The sequence below is a fragment of the Solea senegalensis genome, linkage group LG5 (genome assembly GCF_019176455.1).
Source record: "Solea senegalensis isolate Sse05_10M linkage group LG5, IFAPA_SoseM_1, whole genome shotgun sequence".
In the NCBI taxonomy this organism is placed as follows: domain Eukaryota; kingdom Metazoa; phylum Chordata; class Actinopteri; order Pleuronectiformes; family Soleidae; genus Solea; species Solea senegalensis.
In genome coordinates this window covers 22336836-22362864 of record NC_058025.1, presented here as the reverse complement: position 1 = coordinate 22362864, position 26029 = coordinate 22336836, and the positions used below count along the sequence as shown (strand labels likewise).

The following is a 26029-nucleotide window of genomic DNA, read 5'->3' as shown; positions in this document are numbered from 1 at the left end:
TTTTTTTAATGTTAATGTTGCACGATTAACAATGAGTTTTATCATTTTTATGAAACTGCCAATCGCCAAGATGGACGCCAAATTGAAAGTAGCCGACTTCCTGTTGAGGCAATGAAATTTGGTGCAACTGGGTTCCAGCTTTGGGGACATTTTATAACCTTAACTCATAACATTTTTCATGTTCTGTTTCAGTTCTGATTTGGATGTAAATTTTGGTCCATTCTCACCGATGTTGTGAGTGCCTCAAAAATGCAAAATAAATAAAACTTCCAGGAGTAGGGTCATCGCACCGCTGTGTGAGTGCTCAGGCCCTAATTACTATTTTTTACATAAGCAGCAGAAGAGGTGGGAAATGATGGGACCCATAATTAGGGTTCAAGGACACAATTCACTTTGAATATATGTGAATAGTCTGAGTGTTTTTTTGGTGTATCGCAGTATGCATGAATTAAGAGATAATAGCAACATCTGACCTTTTCACCAAAGATCCTCTGACAGATGCCGTTCTTCGCCAGCTTCTCCTTCACCTGCCGGGTCAGCTCAATGGTGTCCACCTCTCGATACATGTACATCTCATACTGCTCTGGAGTCAGTGGCGGGACGGTGGGCTTGAGGGCACGAGGGATGTACGCCGGGTAGTAGGACAGGCGTCCTGTGCCGGGTCCTGGAGACTCGCCGCTTACCGATGTGTCCGACTCCACCTTTACCTCCACCGGCCTGCTGAGCACCAGCTCGTCCTCGGCGGCAGAGGCCTCCTCACTGTTGGGGAGACACTCTCCGTTCTCCAGACGGGGCCATGGCCGGGGCAACGCAGAGGGCCCAGAGGAGGAGGAAGACAAGGAAGGAGAGACTGAATTGAAGGGTCGAGAGCTGCCTCCGATACTGAGGCCCAGCGAGCTCCGCTCCTGTGACCAGTGCTGATCAAAGTAGGTGCCCGCTTCTCCGATCTCCGACTTGACTTTGCGAATGATGTTCTGGACAAAAGCGGCCGGGGAGAGCACACTGAGAGGTGTTTGCGGGCTGCTGATGGTGTTAGCCATACACACGGTAACACAGCCCCCTTCCTCCTGTTTGATGGAGACTGGTAAAGACAGGCTCCTGGAGCGCTCCGGGGGTCCTAGATGTTCCATTTGTGCTCCTGAACTGGCAGTGGAAGCTCTCCCACAGGCCTCCATCTCCATCAGGGCCTGCTGCTGGGCCTCCATCTCCCTCCTGGCCTGTTCTAGAATGCTCTTTATGGTTTCATCTGAGCTGCTGCCTGCTCCATTACTGCTTCTGCCTGATGAGCTGTTCAGAGATGACTTGCAATCACCTGAACAAGAAAGAGACACAAATTGACAGTGATAAACAACTCAGAAATCACTTTTCCACATTATATGCATTTAATTGCTGAGCCCTATTTCCAGAAAAGTTCAGGCACTCTATAAAATTGCAATAAAAGCTCAAATCTGTCATTTCTTGAATTACTCTAACCTTTTATTTAACATATAAAAGTACAAAGTTAGTCTGTGCAGGCAGGAAATGGGTCGTGCTTTGCTATTTTGTAACAAACGTCTTGAGAGAATTATCAGGTTAGGTTTGTGCGTTTTGCGCATGGTGACTTAGTGGTTAACACTTTTGCCTCACAGCAAGAAGGTGGTGGGTTTGATTTGTCTGTTAAATAAAGGTTTGAGTGAATGACCGACTGATATATTTGAGTATTTATTGCATTTTTCATAGCAGGTGAGCAAAATGTTTCATTATCGTTGTTAATTTAAACAGAAATCAATTAGCATGTCTTTCAGCGATGACTTATGACTCGCAGCTCCATCCTCACCTCCCCTCTGGGACTGGATCTCCTTCTTGGCCTGCTCCAGGATATTCCTTATGGCTTCGTCTGACCCAGTTTCAGGAGTTCGGATGCGCGGAGTGATGCTCCCTGCCACAGAGGGTAACAGAAAGAGATAGAGACAGAGAGAGGGGAGAGAGGAGGAGAGGGGGGTGAGTGGGATGGTTGATCAGAGAGCAGTTCCAAAGCTTTGCTTTTGACTGGTAGATCAATGGCTGCCTTTGAGCGCGTGCTGTCTGAGGTTGCAGTATACGGGAAGCTCAACTTTCAAACGCTGCGAATCTAGGGAGAAAACAAAGTTTAAAAGTAACATGGCAGAGGAAGCCGTGAAGAAGTCACGGATGAGGTCCAAGAAGATTAGACGATTCAAAACGTACACAGGTCCATGAGCAATTCTCAAAAGACCCTTTCTAAAACTACACGGTTCTTGTAAGGGTAGTTTAGGCCATCACCTTGTTTGCCAGGTTATCTAAAGCCTCACTGAACACACAAAACAAGGCTGCAGGATGAAGGCAATCTCTAAAACCCCCAGATTTGTATTTAATAAATGCAAAGATTCATGTTTTGACTGAATTTCCTAAAACAGCAGGGTGCTGTACTGCAACAAAATAACACATACTGGATTTTCTTAAAGTCAACGGCAAAGAAAATGGTGAAATGCATCATCATGACAGCTACATCAAAAACTTTCCATGTTTTAAACAGCAAGTAGTTATTTAAGGATTCACAGATGTAGACATGTATACAGGATTGACATGTTTTACATTTTTTTTCCCTTAAAGGTCCAGTGTGTGACAGAAACTCCTTGTCTTACTCCTTGATCAGCGACTTACTCGTCGCTGATCTAATATTTCTCAAAAAATGGTGTCACTGTTGCCGTTTCCACTCACCTCTCTGGCGGACCTGGATGGTCCTAAGTGCCAGGATGTTCTGTTCATCAGAGAGGAACTGCTTCATCTTAATAAAAGGTTCTTTGCCTTTCACCGTCAGCTTCCTCCAGGGTTTGGGTCTCGCTAGGATCTCACTGACCGAGCCCTGAGAGAGGCCCAGCACATAGTGGCCAAACACACGCTGGCCAATGTTATGCTTGAGCAGCTGCTCCTTCACCTGGAAGGCAATCTCGGCCGTGTCCAGCTGGTCATCGTCTCCTGCCGTTGAGCTACCGCTTTCCGACTGGTCGCTGGGCAAACCAGCGTCGCCGCTGCCTGCTGCCGCAGACGCTTGGGTCGCTGACATGAGGGCAGCTTTGGCTGCGTAGAGGGCCGTGGGAAACGCCATGAGGCCCTCCTTTTTAAAGTGTGGGGAAAGGAGCTGCTTGTGGAGGACGTGGTCCCCCGAGTGTCGGTCCAAGGAGCACGGCGACACGGAGAACGGACGCAGGAGGTCATGGCTGGAGGAGGAACCATCCAGGGTGGGGAGGCCTGGGCTGGTGGAGCCACGGCCATCCACCTGAGAGGAGGACGAGTGGGAGCCGGGTGGTCTGCCTGTCTCCCTGACTGCATCATCAGACTGGTCATCATCTGGTGACACAAAGCATAGTAAACCTGACTTATAACTCACAGGTCCACTTTATGATGAATGGAATTTCTGCCACAAAATAACGAGTTTGAGGATATTATAAGATATTATGTGCTCCAAACAAGAGCCACACAGGTGCTAATGATGCTGAGCTGTTAAACTAAAAGCATGATTCAGTTTGTTTTGTCTTAAATGTCAATTGTGATTCAAGATGTTACTTCTTTTCAATGTAGTTGTTACTTTTACCAGCTTACACATTTCATTTATAGAAACTAATAGAAAGTGCACCAAGATGCATCAATGACCATTTAATAGACGGAAAGTGGCTCCTGAATCGAATCTTACTTTGAAAAGTGACTCATATCTGATATCCGCATTTACGCTGGTTAACTCTTGAGGACACGAGCCAAGGAGTGGGCGTGGCTAATGACTTGAAAATGAATAGTAGGCCCCGAAAATAAATGAAAGAGGTGTTAATTAGAAATTTAGAAATCCTGAAAAAGCTTGAAAGCTCAGCATGAGCCTGCTGGTTTGAGTCCTTCAAAAGAGAGTCATGTGATTGAAGATAGTGTTCACATGTGCTTACATCATTCACCCCCATCCTATTTTTAAGGACGCTTACTGTAAGTCACATTGACCAGGTCACCGCATCTGACCAGGCCACTTTTCCTGCTTACACCTTCATGGGTCATATCTGATTAGTGCCAAATGGGAGGAAAGAATCAGATGCTAAAGGTAATCAGCTATGCTACGCTAACAAGCCTGATCTCCAACTCTTCAAAACCAACTTCGCAGTCGTACCAAATCTAAGTGGACAGAATTGCAGCAATTGTTTGTGAAGTATTAAAACTCCTTATGTCTGGCATTAAATGGGTCATGTTTCCTTTAAAGAAAAGAGAGGGAAGAAAGAAGTGAATCCCCACTGAATAAAGACATCAAGCCTGATTTCCACATAAGGAGATTTGGTTTGGGGTGGTAGGATTTTTTATTTAGTTTTCTCATTTTTTTATTTATTTTTATTGCAGAATGAAAGACTTAGGCTACCAATAATACACAAATTGTATATTGTGGATTGCACAATTGAATCAGAATTGAAATTGATTTAGTGTGTGTCACATCTACTCAAAGAGAGTTCTTGCAGTCAAATAACTTCAAAACAAGCTGTGCTGAAATAACGTTTGTTTTTTTAATCAAAGGATCCATTTTTTATTTTCCATTTGTGTGTCGTTTCTGGAATTGACCACCGTCAGAAAGCCATTTGACAAAACTCACAAACTCTTCAAATTTCACAACCTTGAGATATAAACTATTTAAACCAGGAGAGAAACAGACAGAGAATGAAACATGACAGATATTTATTTTACCATTGCTGTGCAAAATTCGAGCCTTCTCCATCAGGTACTTGTGAGATGGAAGAAACGCCTCTTTATCCAGTAAAAGAGCCTCTGCAGCCTTGGCAGACTCCTATACACACACACACAACGCACACAAAAGCTGTTAATGGTCATTAATGGTTTACTGTAGCTTTACATATCGCTATAATTATTGTTGTTTACCTGAGATGAGCTGCCATTAGCTGAGGCCAGCTTCATTACCCTTAGGATACTACAGACAGAACACACACACACACAGAGACTCAAGGCTTTTGAATATAAATTCACATCGTTATGAATGAACGTCACATTCCGTGGGCCCCAAATTACTCACCTGAGTTCAGTTTTAATCTCTTCATAATCAATCTGGGATTGCAGTTTAGCTTCTAATCTCTGAAACGGAAAAAAACGAGAAACATTCAGCGTTAATTGTCGGAGCCACTGAGGGCTGAGTGACTGCTCGTCGCGTTCTCTCACTTGTCATGTGTCGCAGCCTCTCACCTCAATAGCTTCTGTCTTGTATGCCAACTGGCGCTCCAGCTCCAGGATCTGATTGGCCGACGTCTCCTGAACTTCCTGCAGTGTGAACTGCAGCCGCTGAATGTTCTCAAGGAGCCGGAGGATTTCGCGGTCTTTAGCCAGCAAGGCGGCCTCCAACTGTGATGGTAACACCTCGCCCTTCGCATTCTTCTCCTGACACACACACACACACAGAGAAGTGAAGGGAGAAGTGAGGGGAGTGAGGAGGTGAGAGAATGTTTGAGGACAGCCAGCGAATTACTGCGTCTGTGAGCGGCGCTGATGTTATTCAGGCAGACGGGAAGTGAGAGATCTTCACTTTTGCAAAGATGATAAGGTAACACTATTTTAATTAATGTCAATGGATCTGATAATGACCTATCTGAAACAATACTTCCATACCAATTAAAAACTATATGACACTTCTCTTCACAGGTTTGTCTGCCAAAGTTAAGATAACGTTTCAAAGCCTTTGTCCATAACTAAAAGACTGAATTAGTCCAGATCTGGCAGATGTGGCTCGCATTGTTGGCACTCGTGGTTGTTTTTTGAGGTCAAAACATGGAGCATGTGGAAGTAATGTTTTGGCGTTGGAGCGAGAATGAAAAAGTGTCTTACTTAAACACTTAAAAACATCCAAGAGGAGGAAAGACGATGCGTATCCGACAGAGTCGTAAGACTGCGTATCTCAGTCTTGGAATGTGGCGAATGTGGTGGGGGATGAAGATGACAGACTTCTGACTTTTTTGAATACCGTAAGCAGGAAAAATGGGGCCCGGAAATGTTTCTTCCTTCAAAGGGGGGCCCGCCAAAAAAGGTTTGAGAACCACTGGGTTAATTGGGAACTTAAAACTGACCATAGGTATGTTATCCCTGTAATAGACGGCCAACCTGTCCAGGATGTACCCTGCCTTTCACCCTGTGTCAGTGACATGCACCCTATAGATGCCTCTCCTGTGACCACATGAGACCCGATCTGGCTCCCCCTGCTGTTAATTCAAACACGCGCTGATGTCGTGATGACAAAATGATGTTATTGAAGCGTCTGACTGTACAGGAGTGTTTGTGTGTTCATCTGTGTCTGCTGCAACATGAAATTGTGAAGCTCAAAATTTAATACTGTGAATTAGTGTATGATCCTTCCTGTTGTGTACATGCATGAACAGGAATGCAGCCACGTGTCCTCAAACCACCTCCTAACCAGGGTCTTGTGATCGGATCGAAGGAGGAATTCGAGACGGATTTCTACTATCTACCGTCAGGATAGATGTTTTTACAGTGTACCTGTATTTAGTACCTTCTGAGTAAATACTGTAGGACACCACATCTTCCTTACCCTGCTTGGACCCTCTGTTGGATGGCAGGTCCCCGTGCTGGCACTCTGGCTGCTGGCTAACTGCTCCTTTAGCCTCTCCACTTCCCTCTGAGCCATTTCCGCTCTCTGTGCACAAAAATTGAATCACAGTGTTACAATTTCCAAACACCAGCCACATCAATTGGCTAATGAGATGATCAAGGTGAGAGCTTATACTGTACATTAATCAAAGGAGGCGCCTGTGCTCGGAAAATTTAGAGCCGAGCGGGAAAAAAACAGAGCGCAGACAAGCGCAGCCGCCGGTTTATTCTGCTGAGGGTGCTGCTTAGTCGGCCCACTTTATTCCCAAAAACTGTTTACCTGCTCTGTCACACCCAGTCTGCTAATTAATGATTCGTTTTTGAGGACATTTATCTAGGAGCTGCTGGCAGACATCAGCGGAGTGAGGAAAAGAGAGAGAGAAGCAGAGGGGAGAAGAAAGGAGCAGAGGAGAAGAGGTATCACCAGGATAGGAAGCAATCAAGGCAATGAGATAACTAAGAACCCCGGCGTTCGACGCTCCAGCATCAATCGCGCACGGTAGCCTCCTGTTCTCTGCTGAGTGGAGCCATGCTGCCATAGCGTGCCCAGCGACAGGGGATCAAGTTTACACTCACTAATCACACATTCATTGGAGGGAGGTGTGAGGGGGAGGAAGTGGGAAGAAGGGGGTGCACAGGACGGAGAGAGTCTAATTAAAGCCAAGGCTTGATTACAGGAGTGATTACCTCAGCGAAGGAGCATCTCAATCAGAGAGAGGTGCAGGAGGCGACTGTACTCACCTGGTTTGCTTTCTCAAGATTTGCCATGATGGCGTCGACCTCCACTGCCCTGAAACACACACACACACACACACACACACACACACACACACAGGCAGGGTTAGTGAGAGGAAACACTCGCGACTCTCCAGTGACCAACACATACATACACACAGGTCCATTACTGCTGCCGCACATCTCTTTAATTACATCATTCATCCTAAAATGAAGTTCACACATGACCGCCGCTTTAATGGCGCACAGGACGCTCCGAGACACACGGCCATTTTTATTTTCTCAACGCACACAGGAACATTCACATGTAACTAAAGCAGTCAGCCGTGACGTATATGATACCAAATGCAGAGAAAGAAACAGCTAAATATTTGTGTGCTAAGGGACACTGGAGCTCTACAGCAGCAGTTTTTGCTCTGTGCAGCTGTTATTTTAGCATTGCCACTATATATATATATAACATGTATATAATTAGAACATGCTTGGTCACTACATTGTAATACTACAAGAAACAAAACCCATTATATTTAAGCAAATGTATGTTGCTAATGTTTTCACATTAGCAGCGTAATTTAACTGCAGTGCAGTAAATACTAAACACCAGCTCATCATCGCTAGACAACACCACCGCCCATTTCTTCCTAACGCCCTGGGACCTCTACCAATGAGCAGCTACTGTCACCTAGCAATGATCAAAACATTGAGTAATGCCGTAATCCCGTAATCCCAGAGTCAGAAGACACTTTGACAAGTGAAAGACTGCTGCAGGACGCCTGTAGTGGATAACGTTGTGGCTTCCGAGATGATAAACTCACACAAATGCAAACAAGCGTGTAGCTTAGCCTGTAGCCGGCTATCGCTAATGCTAAACGACAAAACAAGCACACAAAGGCAGTTTTACGGTTTGTAAAAATTGTAATATAAATATTGTTGGCACTGCTCCTTACTTTAGGTGAAGTTTGGTGCTGTGTGCTGCTTTATATTACTACTTTCAGCCGTAAAAGAAGAAGAAGGTCCTTCTTCTACGGTTGAAAGTACGTCACCGGGTGTGCCCGGACTAGGAGGCGCTGCTGTTTAGAGGAGTAGTGAAATTCGCCAGTGACGTTATTAGTCAACGGAAGTGCATTTCCGCATCGTAGAGCTCAGGAAAACAATCAAACCCCAGTGGGAGAACTGATTGTTATGGACTATGGCTTCATAGACGAGGTAATGACGCAGATACACATAAAAACGCAGCATTAATTGGCAATTTAAATACTGTCATCTGTAATAAGAAAGAGTCAAGAGTTCACTAAAGCACTGAAAACATTTTGTTCTCCTATATTTTAAAGTTCTGTTCGTCATCTGTATCTTTAATGTGCCATTAACACCCACCTCATATGTAAACCTCTGACGTACTTTAACCAGTGACATGATCTCTACTCTAAGTTATTATTATTGTCATAATTATTTTGATCTCCAGGTCTTTATTTGTGGCTGTGCTCATTCATTGTTTGGGGCAAAAAGAAAAAGCACACTGCACATGCTCACACTGATTTTGTTTCCTCAGAAATCTTCTGCGGTTGAACTCCTGCTTTACTTCCCTCCACAGATCTAACAATTAGAGTTGTCTAATTTAAACAGAGACTCAGCGGGATTATTCATGAGGTGTGTTTGAAGTTCAACAGTTTCCTTTTGCACACATGGGACCAGGTTTTCAAAAGGTAGATATGGATACGGAATTAACGAGGACGCTGTGATTGATTTACATACGTGCAGAGTTTCAGGACACAGCAGTCCTTTAAACCAAAGGAACAAAAATCTTCAATGAAAATATCACTTACAAATCACAAATATAACACTTATTTTTTCGCCCTGATTCACATTAAACTGAGCCGAGCAATCGCTAACTTTCATGTTTACTCCTGACTGTACAAACTGTCTCCATGTGATTAGCCTTAAAGCTGCGGTACGTAACGTTAGGCTGTTTGGTCTTCATGAACAAAAAATGACGTTACATTTATGTGTAGGCCGTATCATCTGATAACGCACTAGCACTTTGATACTTGGGCCAAAGAAGTCAGTTAAACTGGTCTTTGTTCACTCTGAAAGTGGGGAAAGTATTCCTTGAGATCCTCCTTGAGGCTTTAATTCTCAGGCCTCCTGGATTAAATTTAGATTTTATGGCTGTAGAATTGTCAAAAAATGTTCAGTGAGTGAGTTCTTTTGGTTTCCTGAGGCGCTGGGACCCTCCAACAGACATCAGCCTTCAGTCGTCTAATATTTCTACAGTGATTTGTGGAACCAGTCCGACTCAGACTAAAAGGATTTGTGTCAGTGTTGTGTGTTGCAGTCCTGGTTTCAGTGGGTCTTTGCTCGTGGCCCCATCCCATCAATAACGCCAGGATACGCGGCGCCCCGCTGACAGCAAACACTAACAGGTGTCACATCCACGTTTAATGAACTTGTGCAGTACGGAAAATGTTTTGTATTGATTAGCTGCTGGACTACTCAAGCCAAAGCAGACAAATAGTCTTTCTTATCAACATTGAGGAAACGGTCAGTGAGAGTAATTGAGAGGAGCTCCGTGTTCGGAGGCTCAGGGTCAGGGACGGACAACTGCAGCTGGAGCTCTGGGGGTCAGCGGTGCTGTGACCACAGCAGCACACACGCACAGGAAATGACAAACTGCACAGCAGAGATGCTCTTTCAAAGCGGCTGCTGCACATGAAAGGTAAGCCCAAACTGAAAAAGGTGTCCAACCCGACAAAATGGATGGCAGTGGGTCTAGAAACATCAGTTCAATTGCACCATGGATTAAGCCTGGGAGGAAAATCCATTAGCAGCGGCTGACTGTGCTCTGGAGCACAACCCAAACAAAAGAGTGTTTGCTTTGAATGTCTATCGACATCCTTCATACAAGCTCAGATTCATTTCAGGCGTGCGGTGGATACATTGCGCTCAAAGACCAGGACAAGGTAGAGTGTTTTCTGAAGCAATCTTTAAATGGAGCAATTCTTCTTGAGGGCTGTCAAGGCCCAGCTGCCAGTGAAGGCAAACACCGACTTCTCTCATCGACCCGCATTAGTGGCTGAGTCACTCTCACTCGCAGCCTTTACAATGGCATTCCTCAGCTCCACACTGGACTAGAGTTTAAGCGGCAAAATTAGGAAATGCTCTAGATGATGTTCTTCAAGCACCGAGGCCCTTGTTGTGTGTGTGTGTGTGTGTGTGTGGGTTATACTAGTTAAAAGCATAACCGGGTTTTGCAGGGACTTTATTAAGGCTATAAAATAACAGTGTGACAGCGCTGTGTGTGATAAAGTCTGAAGCGGACTCTTACTTCTTCGTCATCTCTTGGTCATATTTACACCGCAGGTCCAGCAGCTCTGTCTGTGCAGTGTTCAAAGCTGGGGAGACAGACGGGGGATGAATTCATTTCAGAAAAATCACACCAACACAAACACTGACCTTTACCTTACAGTGCACAACTAAATTCATCTATTAATTTAGTACACACATATTTAGAATATTTCATTCGATTGAACTTGCAAATTACTGCAAATATGCAAATATTGTGTATAATTAATATTGCTTAATTTCAAAACAAAGAGAAATACTTCCCAGAAATTCTCCAGAATAATCATAAAGGTAATTAATGCATGGTCAAAAAATATGCATAACACGGAAAAGTCAAGCCCAACCAAGGAGCAACAACAAATGTGCATATGATGTGAATGTATATAGTATTATATAGTAAAACTATACACTTATTCACTCAAATTATTGAATTGCTTCCAATTAAGGAGTGAATCTATTACCACTAGGTGGCAGCAGCAGACGTTGGTGAGTTCATATTTAGTGGAGTGTACTGTATAGTGTGTTTGCACAAGGGTCATTGAATGCATGCCGTATCTGCTCCTCTACACTCTGCACCTTTAAACTAACTTCATAGTCAAGCATCGCTGAGTTTGAGTGTCTTTTCCTTGTTTTGCATTTGAACTCGTTGAAAATCATCCTTTCTGATCGCGTTATTATCACATGTAAGGACTATTATAATAGTACATTGTTCCATTTGTGTAAACAATGCGACAGTGTTTCAGCAGGGGGCGCTGTATTGCAATGAAACGCATGCGGCCTGTTTAACAGGCTTAAATTCAATTCAACAGAGACTGTACGAGCCATTATTTTTAAAGCACTCACATGAATGCAGGCCCTTGATCTTCTCCTCGGCCTCTGATAGTCTGTCAGCCAAACTAACGTCAGCGCTCTCCTCCTCTTCCTCCCTGAAAGAGACAACTCTGTTAGTTCCTTCACTGCGTCATGGCCACATGCTGAACGCTACGATCTGTGAAGGGAGCACGTCTTCATCAGGAGAAACTAAACACAGGAGGAACGCCGGTTTTTATTTGTGAAAGTGTGGAGCCACTACACTGAATGACTATAAGAACAAAAAATCCTCATAATTCCAAACAGTTACTGATGAATATTTTGGGGGGAAATACCTGGGACAAACTGGTTAAGAAATATAAATGGAACATTGACTGGTTCTCACCCTCGGTCCTCAGCTTGGTCCTGATAGTTGGGCTGTGGGGAACCTGGGGCCCCAGGAGCGGGTGTGCTGTTGGGAGTCATCAGAGAGGATGGAGAGCTGGAGTGGGCGGCTTCACCAGGACTGTCCTCTGTGAGCCCTGCACGGCAGGAAAAAGATGAATGAAAGCCAACTTTTTAGCCTCACATCCACAAGATAACAAAATTTCCTGTGCTTATGCCTTAAATATGAAACGTCTTATTACCTTTAAAGCCTTTTATTGCAGCTGCAACTATCAATAATTTCCATTAGCGATTACGCTGTGGTTTTGATGATTATTTGTTTGGTCCACAAAGAGGTAAGAGATGCCCAAACTCAAAAATAATCAAAGATATTACATTTTATTCTGGGTTCTTTGGTAAACAAGTTCAAAGAAACCAGAAAAAAAAAAAATCATATGAACGATCCTGGAAATTCAGAGAACAAATTTGTATTCAAAAAACAAAGCGCTTATTTTTTTATTTAACTTCATTTAGTCAGTAGTTGAGGAACCACTGCACTCCAACTTTTCTTTTACACTGGAACATTTAAATCTCTCTGAGCACTCGTCGACATAAACAGCAGCAGCAACGTCAGCCCTGCATTAAAGGAACATTAGCATTTAAGTAGAGTTGCCTTTGACCTGACCTGTCTTTTCAAGGCACTCCAAGTGTTTCTTCCAGTACCCGCTGATCTCTCGTACCAGGGCCTCGCCGTCTGGGGCCGAACTCTGAAGCTGCTGTAGCCTTTCCTCCAGGGTGTGTGAGGCCTCCAGCACGGGAGCTGGATCTGTGGGGAGAAAAAAACAACAACACACACACACACACACACACAGACACATCAACAAATCTATGAAGAAAAAAAAAATCTACTGAGATCCACATGACATCCAGACACTCCTACTTTTCTGTTTTACTGTGTGTGAAGCACTTTACAGAGTTTTCTGCATCACAGTTTCAACAGACTATTCCACTGAGACTTGTTTCCAAAGAATGACTCCAAGACTTTCCCCCACTCAGGCGCCTTTGAAATGTTCACAGGCTGGACCGAGTGACACAAGTGCTGTTCCGACCCCCGTCACATGTAGAGGACTCACACCTAATGAGTCTGCTCACATGCTGATGAATGAGAGAGAAGACGTGAAGAAGAACTGTGACGCAGTCTTAATACCCGAGTATGCACCTAAGCAAAGTGTAGAAAAAGTCTGCTCCTGAAAAGGGAGCACAAAAAAAAAGAAGAAGAAGAAGAAGAAAAAAAAAAAAGCGGGATTCTTTAACACAACAGAGGAGCTGTTTTGCAATGCATGCGCGGCAGCACCGGGCCCATGGGGCCAACTAGGAGGCTGTTTCTCAGCTAACAAGTCTCCTCTGTATCATTTGATCATTTAAATTATTATGCCAGGAATTCTCAGGAGGCAGCTCGGCACTCCACATCACAGCGCTGTTTTTAATCTTCCCCTTCCCTTTCTTCCCCTCCCGAAAAGTTCAACAGCTCAGAGAGAGAGAGAGAGAGAGGGAGGGAGAGAGGGAGAGAGGGAGCTGCTCCTGTTGTGTACCTGCCTGCTGAACACCAAAGGAGGTGACTTCTAGTGCCAAAGCAGAGAGAGGGAAGCTCAGGGGAGCTCCTTGACAAGGGGTGTAGCTCCATGCATGCACAATACACACACACACACACACACACACACACAGCCCTTCAAAACTCTAAAAGAGGAGGAAAATCGCTGCTTTGCTGCACAAACTTTTCTCCCGCAGCTTTCATCCACTCATCTTAGACTTCTGTGTGGAAACCCAATTGGATCCCTTCTTCAGTGCGGGCACCGACTGAAGTGGCTTTTTCATAACAAGTTGGAGCCACACAGGCGTTTAAACTTTGCCACGCGTCGCGGGGAGAATGCAAAGTCGGAGGCGGCGGGGGCCACGAAAATAAACGCTCATCAGAGAGCCGCAACTTCGGCAAAGTGCAATTTGTTGAAATCGTTGGCCTCGCATTGCAGCTCGCCACATCTGCATTTTCATCAGACAAAAACATTTTGGGCCATTTAATTGATTGAGCTATTTTTCCCAGGCCCGTTTACAGTCGAGCATTGTCGGCATTGGTTGTTACACTGAGCGTGGAGATATTGCATCAGTCACGAGGGACATCACTATTAAGAGCAGCGCTCTTCTAAGACAAACAGGATGACTTAAAGCACTGCTATTCCATCGACCCACTGTCACAGAAATCACTTTATCAGCCTCTTTCCCATATATCCTTTCAACTTTTAATGATCAAAGTGCAGAGATTATAGTAAGGGATCTCTCACACATGGGCGAGCCAGGATTATCAATCAGTAGCAGCGGAGTAAAGTCAAGTCAAATTTAAAGTGAAGGGATAGAACTTAAGACTGTATACAAAATTAACCCCATCAAAGTAGAGCAGCGGGGGGATGTTCTCCCAGGGCCTGGGATCTGCACTCACTAACGGAGGGAGAGTCCAGAAAGAGCTGAGAACTTTGGAAAACAGAGCTACTAATTGATGGAGATAATAAGGTCCACTTACTCCGCTTGCTTTTCTTTTTAGCACAGAGCTCTGAAGGTACGAGTGGAAGACAGAGGAGAGAGTTGGTTGACTTTCCTAAAGATTTTCACGTGTTTCTACAGGAATTGGTGTCCGTTCATTCATTCTGCAGAGCATTCATGAGGTCAGGCACTGATGTTGGACGAGAAGACCTGGCTCACAATCTCTGTTCCAGTTCATCCCAAAGGTGCTCGATGGGGTTGAGGTCAGGGCTCTGTGCGCCACGCCTTCCTCACACTGTTGCCACAAAGTTGGAAGCATGACATTGTCCAAAATGTCTTTGTAGGCTGAAGTGTTAAAATTCTCCTTCATTGGAGATAAGAGGCCTAAAGCAGGGGTGTCAAACTCAAATGACCTGGGGGCCAATGAGCATCTAGTCTAGTCAAGAGGGGGCTGGTCTAGAGAAAAAAAGTAGTAGTGGGTGGGTAATATATGATATTCACTATAATATTAGACAGAATTGCAAAGTAAAAGTGCTTGTTTTGTTTGTACACTCAACAATAAAAACACATTTATGAAAATTCAACTGTAATGTAAAACAGCTTAAATATATGTCATTTAATGTTGAGTGTAATACATTTAATAAAGCAATGATTACAACCATATGTCTTATTACTATCATAATAATAATAGTAATAATATTTTAGCAAATACATATAGTCTTATATTCTGTCTATATTCCATCACCTCAGTGGCAGATGTGCCACATGTGGCCCCCGGACCACCAGTTTGGCCAAATGCTTTTGTCCATATAGTGAATACAGTAACCTATGCAGGTGATGTGCAGCCCACTGTACACCTAAATCACAGTAATAATATATGCTGGGTATTTTTGTATATATACATTATGCATTGCACCCTACAGCATGAATACATTTTGATCATTTCCATTAGAATTGTATCAAATCAGGGTGAAATCAAACAAAAATAAGTGCCTTTAATAAATCATTTAGCATTTTCAAAGTCACTGGGGAAATGTTTGAGTATTATAATTATTCTATACTTCATAAACTTTTTAAAAGCCATTGTCGTTGCATGTTGTATATTTATTGTGCTAAGTTGAGACGGCAGTGGGAGGAAGAATTTCATCAGTGGTTATGAAAATAAAGGCTCCGGAGTCGTGAGATTCAAAACATCACAAGCTGATGGGCTTAATCCACCGCGTGTGAACTCTTCTGACAATACTTTGAATGTCATGGACATTTGTTTGCATTCAAAAGTGATCACTGCAGCTTTAAATTATCGGGCACTTGTCATTTTTGCACTAAACTATGACAATAAATTGAATGTATGAGGAATTTCCCACAAACCAAAGTGGAAACTTGTCACCGTGTTCATCAGGAGACGAGCCGAGCTGACAGGGCAGCGTGCGAGTCACATAAACGCTTCCGTTTTTTAAATTCATCTCTTATCTTAATTATGGGTGATTGGATGTCTGCTCTGAGGTCATGATAACTGATTGGGCAACGGCGGCTCGTTTGAGCTAATAAATCACAGCACACTTAATACATCATCTTCTCTAACTCTGGAGGGTACACACAGCTTCACATTCAATAACCTCATCGTGGAACTGTGAACGCATCGCTTCACACGCGCTCAGGAGCTGTGAGCAGTGCGGGATTCATTCTGGCTTATTACAACCTGGATGGTGTTTTTGTAGCTTTGACTCTTTCTAAACAGTTATAATTAAGAACTCGCTGAGGTCTGGGAACGTAGAGACAGTCGAGTCCAACGAGGCAAGGAGAATTTCCAGGATCATTTTCCGTGAACAGTGAATCCGTGTGCATGTGAAAGTGCAAAGGATCCATATGTGAAGTGTTCTTATTATGATAATACGTCTATTTTTAGAGCCTCGCGATGAAATGACATTCGGTTCCAAAAAGAAAAACAGAAACATTTGTAATGATGACACAGAATCTGGACCGCTGACCGCTCTGATCACCTCTGTGACGACTAAATAAAACCCTCGGAAACAGGTCAGGGCTACTTCACTCCAGATATTCTGAGAAAAAAGGAAAATAATAAAAATAAACAAGCACAGAGAAGCACTGAAGCTCAGTTTGTGTGTCCTTTTGAATCACTGTTGTGTTTTGTAAAAGGTTATTAAAAAGATTACGCACTCTGAAGATAGAATGGGTAAAGATACTTAAGTTTGCGTCAGTATTTGATGTGTTTTCAGTTTTGTGTCATTAACCCTTTAACACCAAACCCTCAAAATGTTCATCTGGACTTTTTTTTATTTATTTTAACCATAAAAGGATCAGAGAATGTCCCGTAATTTAGTGCTTTTAAACAGGATAAAACATAATTTTTTTGAGTCTCTTAATGCTTCTTTGTCTCTCAATGTGCAAAAACAGGTCAACAAAATGGAAACTATGTCAGGTGACAAAGACGCTGATTCTCCGACAACAATTCATTCAATCAAGTTAATGTACAAACAGAAAAATGAAGAATTATCGTACATTTTTGTCACATTAATATAACCTAAATGTTACATACTGGACCTTTAATGCAACATTTGCTCTTTGCAGGAGTTCCAGTTTAGCTGTTTCATAAAGGCTGTGTATGAAACAGCGTCTCTCATTCATTTCTTTATTCATTTATTTCACTTCCTGACTTCCATCCACAGTGATTTCTCCCAAAGTGGAAGTGTATTATTCTCAGGTTTTTGTAACGCCACATAATGATCATCATGTGACACAATAACAAAAATCTAAATTATGCTTAAAAGTCGGCACATTAACGATCTAACGACACAAAGAATCTGCCACAAACATTTTCAGCAGTGAATTCTACTGCTCAAAAAAAGCCAATGTTTGGCAGATAAAAGCTACTTGTCCCCACCCGCCCCTGCACTGCTGCTGTATACACACAAACGCTCCCTCAGTACTGCTTAACAGAGCCTGTTTTCAGATGAAATATGGAGCACAAAAAATAACAATGTTGCATGGTTTGTGTTCATGACGACCGACCTGAGGCGGAACAATGACATCAACAACAAAAAGTTACACACTGCAGCTTTAAGAAAACAGCCAAACTCCAAAAATAGGGCAGAGCTTGTGATGAAGCCTAAGTTGCTAATAGCTAATAAAAGTTGAGCGTGAGTTTTAATTGTTTTTGCACAGTCCCAGCTCTGTTATTATTGAGTTTCATCAGCTGAGGGATAATGAGGCTGCCACCCTGTAGCTGCCGCCTTGTGGTCACTGTGTTGCCGCGTCTGTGACACTTGCTCCTCTCAAAGCAGGAGGCAGATACTGTAGAGAAGATGGGGAGAGCTCCTGGGGAAGTGTGGGTGGAACTGAGAGGACACTGCGACGGTCCAGGATGTGTGTCTAGGTGGGAGGGGGTGGACCGGAGCAGTTTTGCGCCAAGACAAGCAGGTGTGTCGGGGCGGTCCGTCTTGGCCCTGTCAGCGATACACCATCATTAGGCGGTGTGGGCGCAGCAGGGTGCACCATTATGTCTCCCTGGGCCCTGTGTAATTATGCTCTGACATAATTAACCCAGCAAGCCCATTAGCCAAGCATTGGCTGGCTGAAGAGCGAAAAAAAAAAAGCTATAATTATTTGTTGTGCGCATGTTAATGAGGCCAGCTGTGTTCCCATCATACAACACGAACAAATTAATTTACAAGGCTGTGCTCCAAGGTTTTTTCTTTTCATTCAAAACAGTCTTGTTTTTTTTTTTGTTTTTTTTCCTCCGAGTGGACTCAAGGTCCATAAACATGCTCCGCTGCTGTTGCCGCCGCCGCCACTGCTGCTGCAACAAACAGTAACACTGCTGTAATATTGTTGTCAAGGACCAAAACTAGGTTGAAAGAACACTTTACTTTCACCTCCATAGACAATGTAAGTGATATATGGAATGTAGGAGAAATCAAGCCTTAGTTTCAAATACAAAAAATAAATTCTTCCACAAATTCTTGAGCATGACTTCTCTGTTTAAACCAACAAGCATTTGGCATTCAGGCGGTGAACTGAAGTCTCACTTTACCTTGATGTGGCAGATAGAGTGAGAAGATAGGAATATAAAAAGGTAGGTGGAAGAAGGACGCCGCTGCCTTTTGTGTGTGAACAAAACAAACTTCTTAACCTGTTATTTTTCCACCGCGCTGCCACGTCTTTGTTTGACACACTGAAGGACGGAGAAGGAGTGACATCAAAAAGGGAGACGCTTTTTTTTTTCCCAGCGTTTAAAATGAACAGAGGATGCTGCGGTGAACAAAGTGGAGCTGATGACATCCAAAAAAACAGCTGAAATCAGAGGAAAATAATAATAAAAAAACATTCTTACTTATGGCACATGAGAGACAAATCACTATAGATTAACACAGCAGTCTGCTCTCTTCACATACATGCATGAATCCCACACATTCCTACACTCTTTTAAGAGCACACTCTCCTCCGGTCCCTCTGGGGTCTCCTACTCCACAGGGATCAGTTGGAGAGGCCCGGGCTCTTTTATGAACATAATGCATTATTAAGCACCTCAAACATCTCCTGGGCCTTTGTTTATTACTGCTCTTATTAATCACTTGTGCATAATCGCGTCCCGCCCAGAGAGCTTTCATTTTCCATCACATTTTATACGCCCTTATTTTCCGACAGACTGCCACAAACGCGTGCAGCAGCAGCAGCAGCAGCAGCATTCTGACTGCAGGTACTTAGCCACACAATTACAATAAAACCAGCTCACTTGTGCCTCGCAGGCATCACTTTCTGGTACTTGCTTATGTATAAGGAAGGTTGAAAAAGGACAGCTATTCTTTATGCATTTGAATGACTCTGGATTACTACGGTCAGAGTGTTCTGTTCACATAATCTCGTAGCCAAAGGAGACATCCGATGTGAACATGCGAGGCACTCATAACACGGGCAGACGCACGAGTGAAAGTGGTAAAAAGGCTGCATCTTTGAGTCCTCTGCTCTGCAGTACCGGTGGTCACCACTAGCAAGCACTGTTGCCATAACATTTCAACACTCACACACACTCAGACATGCCTGAGGCCTGGCACACACACGACCATACACAACCCCACACACACTCTTGGAAGGGTGTATTCAGATGAGAATCTTCACAAAGTCTCTGTGAGCTCCACGCTCACACATAAAAGACGCCGCGTTCTCAAGGAGGGAGAGGGAGCGGGTGGATCCTGAGGGATGAGTGTGTGCGCGGCTGAGAGGAGGTGAGGAAGAGCAAACACCTGGAGCATCAGTCTCAGGGCTACGCCCCTGGCGACAGCACCTCAACTGCTCTCGCGGAGGTGGCAACAAATCAGACGCTGAAGCTCCATCACGCACACACAGACACACACTCTCTGGCAGAGAGGAGACTCTGGAAGGAGGAGAGGAAGAGACGCGACGGGTGGATCACTGAGAACCTGACGAATCTGGGCAGAAGTTTGCACTGTTTTTAAAAAGCGATCGAGAAGTGTGTTTGTCTGCACTGATCAAAAGCGTGCGGAGGTGACATAAACATTGTTAGGGAAACAGTGTTAACAGCCTCTTTCAAGCTGCAGACAGGGTGGGAGTTACAGTACACAGCATGGGGAGATGTCACAGGCGGATCAAAATACAGAGCACTAATGAAACACTCGCGTGGATTGACATGTTGGCTTAGGGGCCTCACAAAAGGCAAAAGAAGAGAGAGGGGGGAAAAACACTCCAATCACTTGCATCAAAAAGTTATTCCTGTTTTGAGTTGACTGTTGTGTTAAAGTTGCTATTGAGCAGTGGAGCATTATCACACTGGAATCTGATCAGTAAACTGGATATATGATGACGACCCGGGTTTAAGCCCGGTCTTTCTGCATGGAGGTCACATGTTCTCCCTGTGTGTGTGTGTGGTTAGTTGTGAAAGCAGCTAATTGCAGTTTAAAACATGAACATTCATAGCAAATACTGTATGTGTGTACATGTGTATAAATATTATATTGATATATACAGTATACTAATCCTTTCTTATATTACTGCTGATGATAATCATAGGCTGTTGCCAGTGTGCATCCTTGTTTCCTCTCACATCAAAAACACTCCTGACCGTGGGTGTGAGTGTGAGACTGCTCGTCTGGACTGACGACCTGTGACCTTTCACCCTATGTCAGCTGTGATTGGCTCCAGCCATGACCCTCATGTGGAGGATAAAGCATTAGAAAATGAATGAATGAATGAAGAGGAATGGAATGAGAGGAAACAGTAACTCAGAGAGAGAGAAAGAAAACACGTGGATCTTCCAGCACAGCAGAACCCCAGCGGGGGCCACTTTAGTGAGTGTACTTTGTACCTAATAAAGTGGCCAGTGAGTGTCTCTGCATTCAAAGCAAAGTGGATAACTGATATATGAGCAGATGTTAACGACAGCGCCACACAACAGGTCACACCCCCCACACCCATGTTCCTCGTTCACCTCTTACATTCATTAACTCCTTCACTGGCCTGATCTGATTGGCCCGAAAAACTTCCCACAATGAATAGTAATAACTGCATTAAGATGAACAAGCACGGCGCGTAAAGAATAACTGCATCTGTGAAAAGATTAAAAATACATGAGATGCAGCGGTTGTTGGGGGGCGGGCTCTCTGTTGTGTTTGAGGGCCAGAGAGAAATGAAGTGGGGCCGCAGCCAAATGACTGTCCTCTGGCATACCTGGACTCATCCATTCTAGTCGAGGGTTGGGGGTGGGGGGTGGCAGTCGTGACCTTGGACACCGGCAGCAAGACGCGCAGTGACAAACAGGCACCGGATACTGTAATCCCGACCTCACACAGATGGCAGACTGACACTGTGAGTGCTGTGGCTGCAGACACTCAGAGGACGAACGGCACTCACACGTCCACTGTGCAAGATTTAGGCCAAATTATTTCCATACGGCAGAAATAATTATGTTTTTACAATCACTTAAATGAACGTGCGAATTGAAGTGTTCATTACCACAGAATGAGCCTCGTGTACTTACATCAGGAACAGTTCAGCACACTGAAGGCTGCCATGTGTTTTTAGCTGACGGACTAAACATCCAAGGGGCGTGGCTTTGTGTACGGACGGCGTCCCCACCAATATTTGGACAAAGCCAGATTATACGTGCGAACGAGCATCAGTGAACGCATCACAGCCGAGCACAAATCTGGCTGTGAGTCACAGAGGAGACGAGAGAGAGCGCAGGTGATGTCCTGTCCTAACACAGCGGTCAGTCCATACCTTAAACACACAGGCAAATGTTGTTGTCTTCTTCTTTGTCTCCATGTCTCACAGCGAATGTTAGTTAATCATAGTTTCACTCTGAAAACCTGGTGTCTGTCACTTGTTGGCATCAGGTAGCTATAGATACTTTAAAGGTGACATAGAATGCTTGTAACGAGGTAATGACGTAGATACACACACAAACGCAGCGTTAATTGGAGCTTCCGGTCTATGTGGGCTTTAAATTATGATTGGAATTTTAACATAGAAATCCAGTGAAGGTGCATGAATTATCAATTATAGTCATATATTATTAGTTATTATTCATTATAGTTGCTACAGTATGTAAACCAAATCATATGTGCAGTGTTAGTGACAGAAGAAAATACAAAGTATTTGAATGTTTTGTTTTCTATATTTAACTTATTTATTTTATTATTTATGCAGATTCTAATATAAATATGGCCTGTTTTTGAGGCAACAATAAATAAATAAACAACCTCAGAAACAGATGCTGATAAATCCCACACATTGTACCTTTGATGTCGTTATTAGAAGCCACAAAATATATATACGTATGTATATATATATTTATACGTATGTATATATATATATATACATACGTATATGTATATATATATATATATATATATATATATATATATATATATATATACTGTATATACACATATATATATATATATATATATACATACATAAAATTGTTCAGCTTTTTCTGGGTTTCTTTGCTGCTCTATATCATACGGCATGACATCATTTTGAGGTTCATGAAATATCAATCAACATTTTTTTTGCACCATATTCTGACATTTTATGGACCAAAAACGATGGACGGGTTGATCAATAATTAAAATAATCGTTAGCCGCAGTCCTAATTTCATGTCACTTCAAAAATGACCTCAATCAGTCTCAGTTAATGGCGTCGTGTCCAATATTATGTCCGGTGTTTGAGTCGCAACAATAGCAGATGTGACACGGAGCAATAAAACTGGGAAGTCATTAACAGAGCAACTCGTCCATTCTTTCTATAAAAGATGATGCTCGAGACAAATTCACTCACTCACTCGCTCACTCACTCACATTTACCTGACATGTTTACAGTTGTCCTGCACTCCTGTGACTCAGTTTCAGAGACAGTAAAAAAGAATGTGACACATTAGTCATCAGGAGTATCATTGTAGTACTGAGTACTTCCTCTCTTTCTTGTCATTGATTCAACGCGACGTTGGAAACTCTCCTTTTGTGCCTTTTGTGCTGTGCTCCATGTTGACATGACCACATCCCGTCATCTCTGCACATAATTCAGCGGCACGTTCGCGCTGCCAATCTCCTGCGCTACCACATCCCAGAGGTTTTCCAGCAGAACGATTGTTGTGACTGTGTGGAAGCCACTGGAGGGAAATCCACTCACTGTCATGTTCATGGAAATCACTTTGAGGTGAGTTTTACTTAGTGACGCGAAGAAGACGGTGGAGTGTAAACACGACACAGGTTCAAATCAAGACTGAGGACCAAAAGGCTGAGCGGCTCCATGATGCTACATTCTAAAATCTGAACCCTGCACCAGTGTTCTCCTGGTGCCGGTCCAAAGCCCATATGAATGTGAAGGTTGCGTCAGGAACTGCATCCAAAGAATGATCTATGATCACTTTATCATTTGGAGTATATTTGCAGGCTTTTATTTAAATCGTGAGCAAACTGGCTTGTTATCAGTGAAGCCTGTATTTCAAATGAACACGTTTCTCTAATCTCTTGACATATCAAGGTCATTTAATAACTTATTTCAATAACATTCTCAAACGGCACCTCTTGTGTGTCAGTACTTCATAAACCACACTTTAAAACCACCTCAACTGCTTCTTTAATATAACTGCTAAGTTTTTAATTAAGCAATTACTTTTTCTTTGATTATTTTGTCCATTATTACACTCATTCATTTCCATCAATAACAAGTTATTATTCATTTATTACGTTGCTCAATCCACTGCTCAACATCCTTTGATAACAACTATAGCTTCACTTTGTTGAGGAACCACGACTCTTTACTCCAGGACAGAGAGGCAGTGATAGCTCATATACACGCTGTATGTAAAGAGGTATTAGAAAACAAATGTTTGATGGCTAACGAGTGTCACGGACCTCTCTTTCTATTTCAACTTCTTTGTTCTGAAGCAGAGCGTGAGTTTACCCTCTACTTGAGATGCGTTGAGTTCGTGACTTCCAGAGTAAATCCCAGAAGATGTTCGCGAGCTTGAATTAAAGCCGTGATGTAAAATGTATAGGTCAGAAAATCAAACTGAAAACATCTTCAAAGACCCAGATTTTTTTTTTTCCACACTTTGAATGGATACAACTCCATTCAAAGTGTGTGTGTGTGTCTGCTGTGCAATATCAAGCAGGGGACTTCAAGGAAAAATGGAGACCTTTAAAAGTCAGTCGCTGCCGTCACTGTTTCTCTGATGCAGACTTTTATCTTGTATTCATTGAATCTGTAAACAGCATTCTCTACTCCTGCCACAAGTGTTTCTCTGATCTAGACTGAGATTGGGCTGCGTTTTGCTGCCGTCTCCCGCAACAAAGTGCAATACAGTACATCTGCCCTGGCACTGAAATAACAACTGAATAAACACACAATATGTCTTTCCTCTGCTTTGACTTTCTGCCTTTGCCCCCTCTCTCTCTCTCCCTCTCTCTCTCTCTCTCTTGCGCGCGCTCTCGTTCCATGAAGCCAGGCTTCAGTTGGGATTTTAATTGGCCCTCCACAATCAACAGCAGTGTTCCTCAAGGATATGCTCGCTCCTCAGCCAGGCTACACTCAAGGACCAGTGCTGTGGTTTTGAAGTGGCCTCACGCAGAGTTTTGGAAACCATTCTGAGAGCACATACTTTGAAAAATAGATAAGAGCCACAGGCTACGCGGCTTTATCTATCCTATATCCTTGTGCCGTTGCACCATATCCATCAATGACAAGCTTACTTTCAGGGGTTGTGTGCCTCGCTTTACATATACATATATACATTATGTGTGCTGCTGTTGTTTGTGGAGATGCACATCTCTCTGGTCTTAGTGGGAGACTCACCTGGGGCCTCGATAAGCTGTTTGTAGATGCCAAGGAATGCAGACTCTGCCTCCTTACTGCGCTTGTTCAGAGCAACCACCTGCAGGGGAGGAGACACTGTTAGGGTAAACACTGACTGATAGAATGCCGGGAATTTTTATAACTCACAAAGCAGGTCATATTTTAAACATTAGATATAAATTGATGCTTTTAAACAGAGCAAAAGATGCTGAAAATCTTAAACAGCTAACTCTCGATCAATAGCAACATGAGCAAAGGTCAACCTCACAGTCTTCTGCCATTAAAGGAAACAAACACTCCTGCGTGCCTTGTATATTTACTATATTTTCAATATGTGTAACATACAGTAGAGTGCAGCTCCATTCAATAAACACAGACAGCTTCAGATTCTTCCTGTTTAAGCGCCAAGCTGCTGCAAGTAGCGACATGACATTTGGCCTGTTAAATGTAGGTACCGGCGCGAACAGGGAGGCTTGCCAGTGACAGTGGCCTCCATCACCAGCAGCACATGGCACCTGCTATCCTCAGCTCAGTGGGTGATGCAAACCAATTAACGATTCATTAGGAGGGACAAAGAAAGCGAATTAGCCACCACCTGGCCCCCATGGAGAGGGCACCTGCACTGGTGGGTATGTGGGTTATCAGATCTCAGGCCTGATTATAAGTCAGAGGACGTCCTGCAACGCTCAAGTGTGTTTACATGCATGTTAAAAGAAGAAATGTCACATAAACACGTTAGTCCAACTAACATCGAGCTAGCCATAGTCAGACTAACATACCTGGATAATGCGAGTCATTGGACTTTGGTACCCGGCACTGTCAACCACGAGAGCCTTGCTCCATCTAATTCTTATCACAATTAACACGCACAGCAGGTACGAAACATACTTTTTCTGTGACGTAAAAGTCAACAGGAAACTGATTCAACACGCAGTAGCTTATAGAGAGATACAGCACCACCTACAGAGGCGGAGTCAGACGTAAACGGCCAATTAATGGAGTTTCTCTTCCACATGTACAGTATATTCACACTGTGTTGTTGGATTGCCTGTCTTAGTCGGACTACGGCCTTAGCTCGATGTAACTGTGCACGTAAACGTACAGACTGAAATCAGATGATTTGCACGAGTAGACAGAATTGAAATAATTTCCATCTATTGTCCGTGTCCAGTTCTATCCCTGTTGATTACAGCCTCTCCTGGACCGGCCCCATAGACTCCACAACAGAGGGTCAAGTGCGTGGTATGGCTGCTCCTCGATGGCATGACTGCACTTGAA

The 26029-nt window shown here is 43.5% G+C and overlaps 1 protein-coding gene across 2 annotated transcripts in view; it reads right to left on the bottom strand.

Moving 5' to 3' along the window:
• The window catches only part of cux2b (cut-like homeobox 2b), a 102526-nt gene that overhangs the window by 8741 nt on the left and 67756 nt on the right, over window positions 1-26029 (bottom strand). For both annotated transcript variants that reach the window (XM_044025816.1, XM_044025817.1), the window contains exons 4-17: window positions 24752-24830; window positions 12566-12706; window positions 11903-12038; window positions 11551-11633; window positions 10691-10757; window positions 7375-7423; window positions 6575-6679; window positions 5221-5412; window positions 5054-5112; window positions 4903-4951; window positions 4711-4810; window positions 2719-3348; window positions 1817-1918; window positions 474-1312 (exon numbers count right to left, since the gene is read on the bottom strand). In XM_044025816.1, coding sequence (XP_043881751.1) covers window positions 474-1312; window positions 1817-1918; window positions 2719-3348; window positions 4711-4810; window positions 4903-4951; window positions 5054-5112; window positions 5221-5412; window positions 6575-6679; window positions 7375-7423; window positions 10691-10757; window positions 11551-11633; window positions 11903-12038; window positions 12566-12706; window positions 24752-24830 — 2631 coding nt within the window. The remainder of the gene's footprint in view (window positions 1-473; window positions 1313-1816; window positions 1919-2718; window positions 3349-4710; window positions 4811-4902; window positions 4952-5053; window positions 5113-5220; window positions 5413-6574; window positions 6680-7374; window positions 7424-10690; window positions 10758-11550; window positions 11634-11902; window positions 12039-12565; window positions 12707-24751; window positions 24831-26029) is intronic.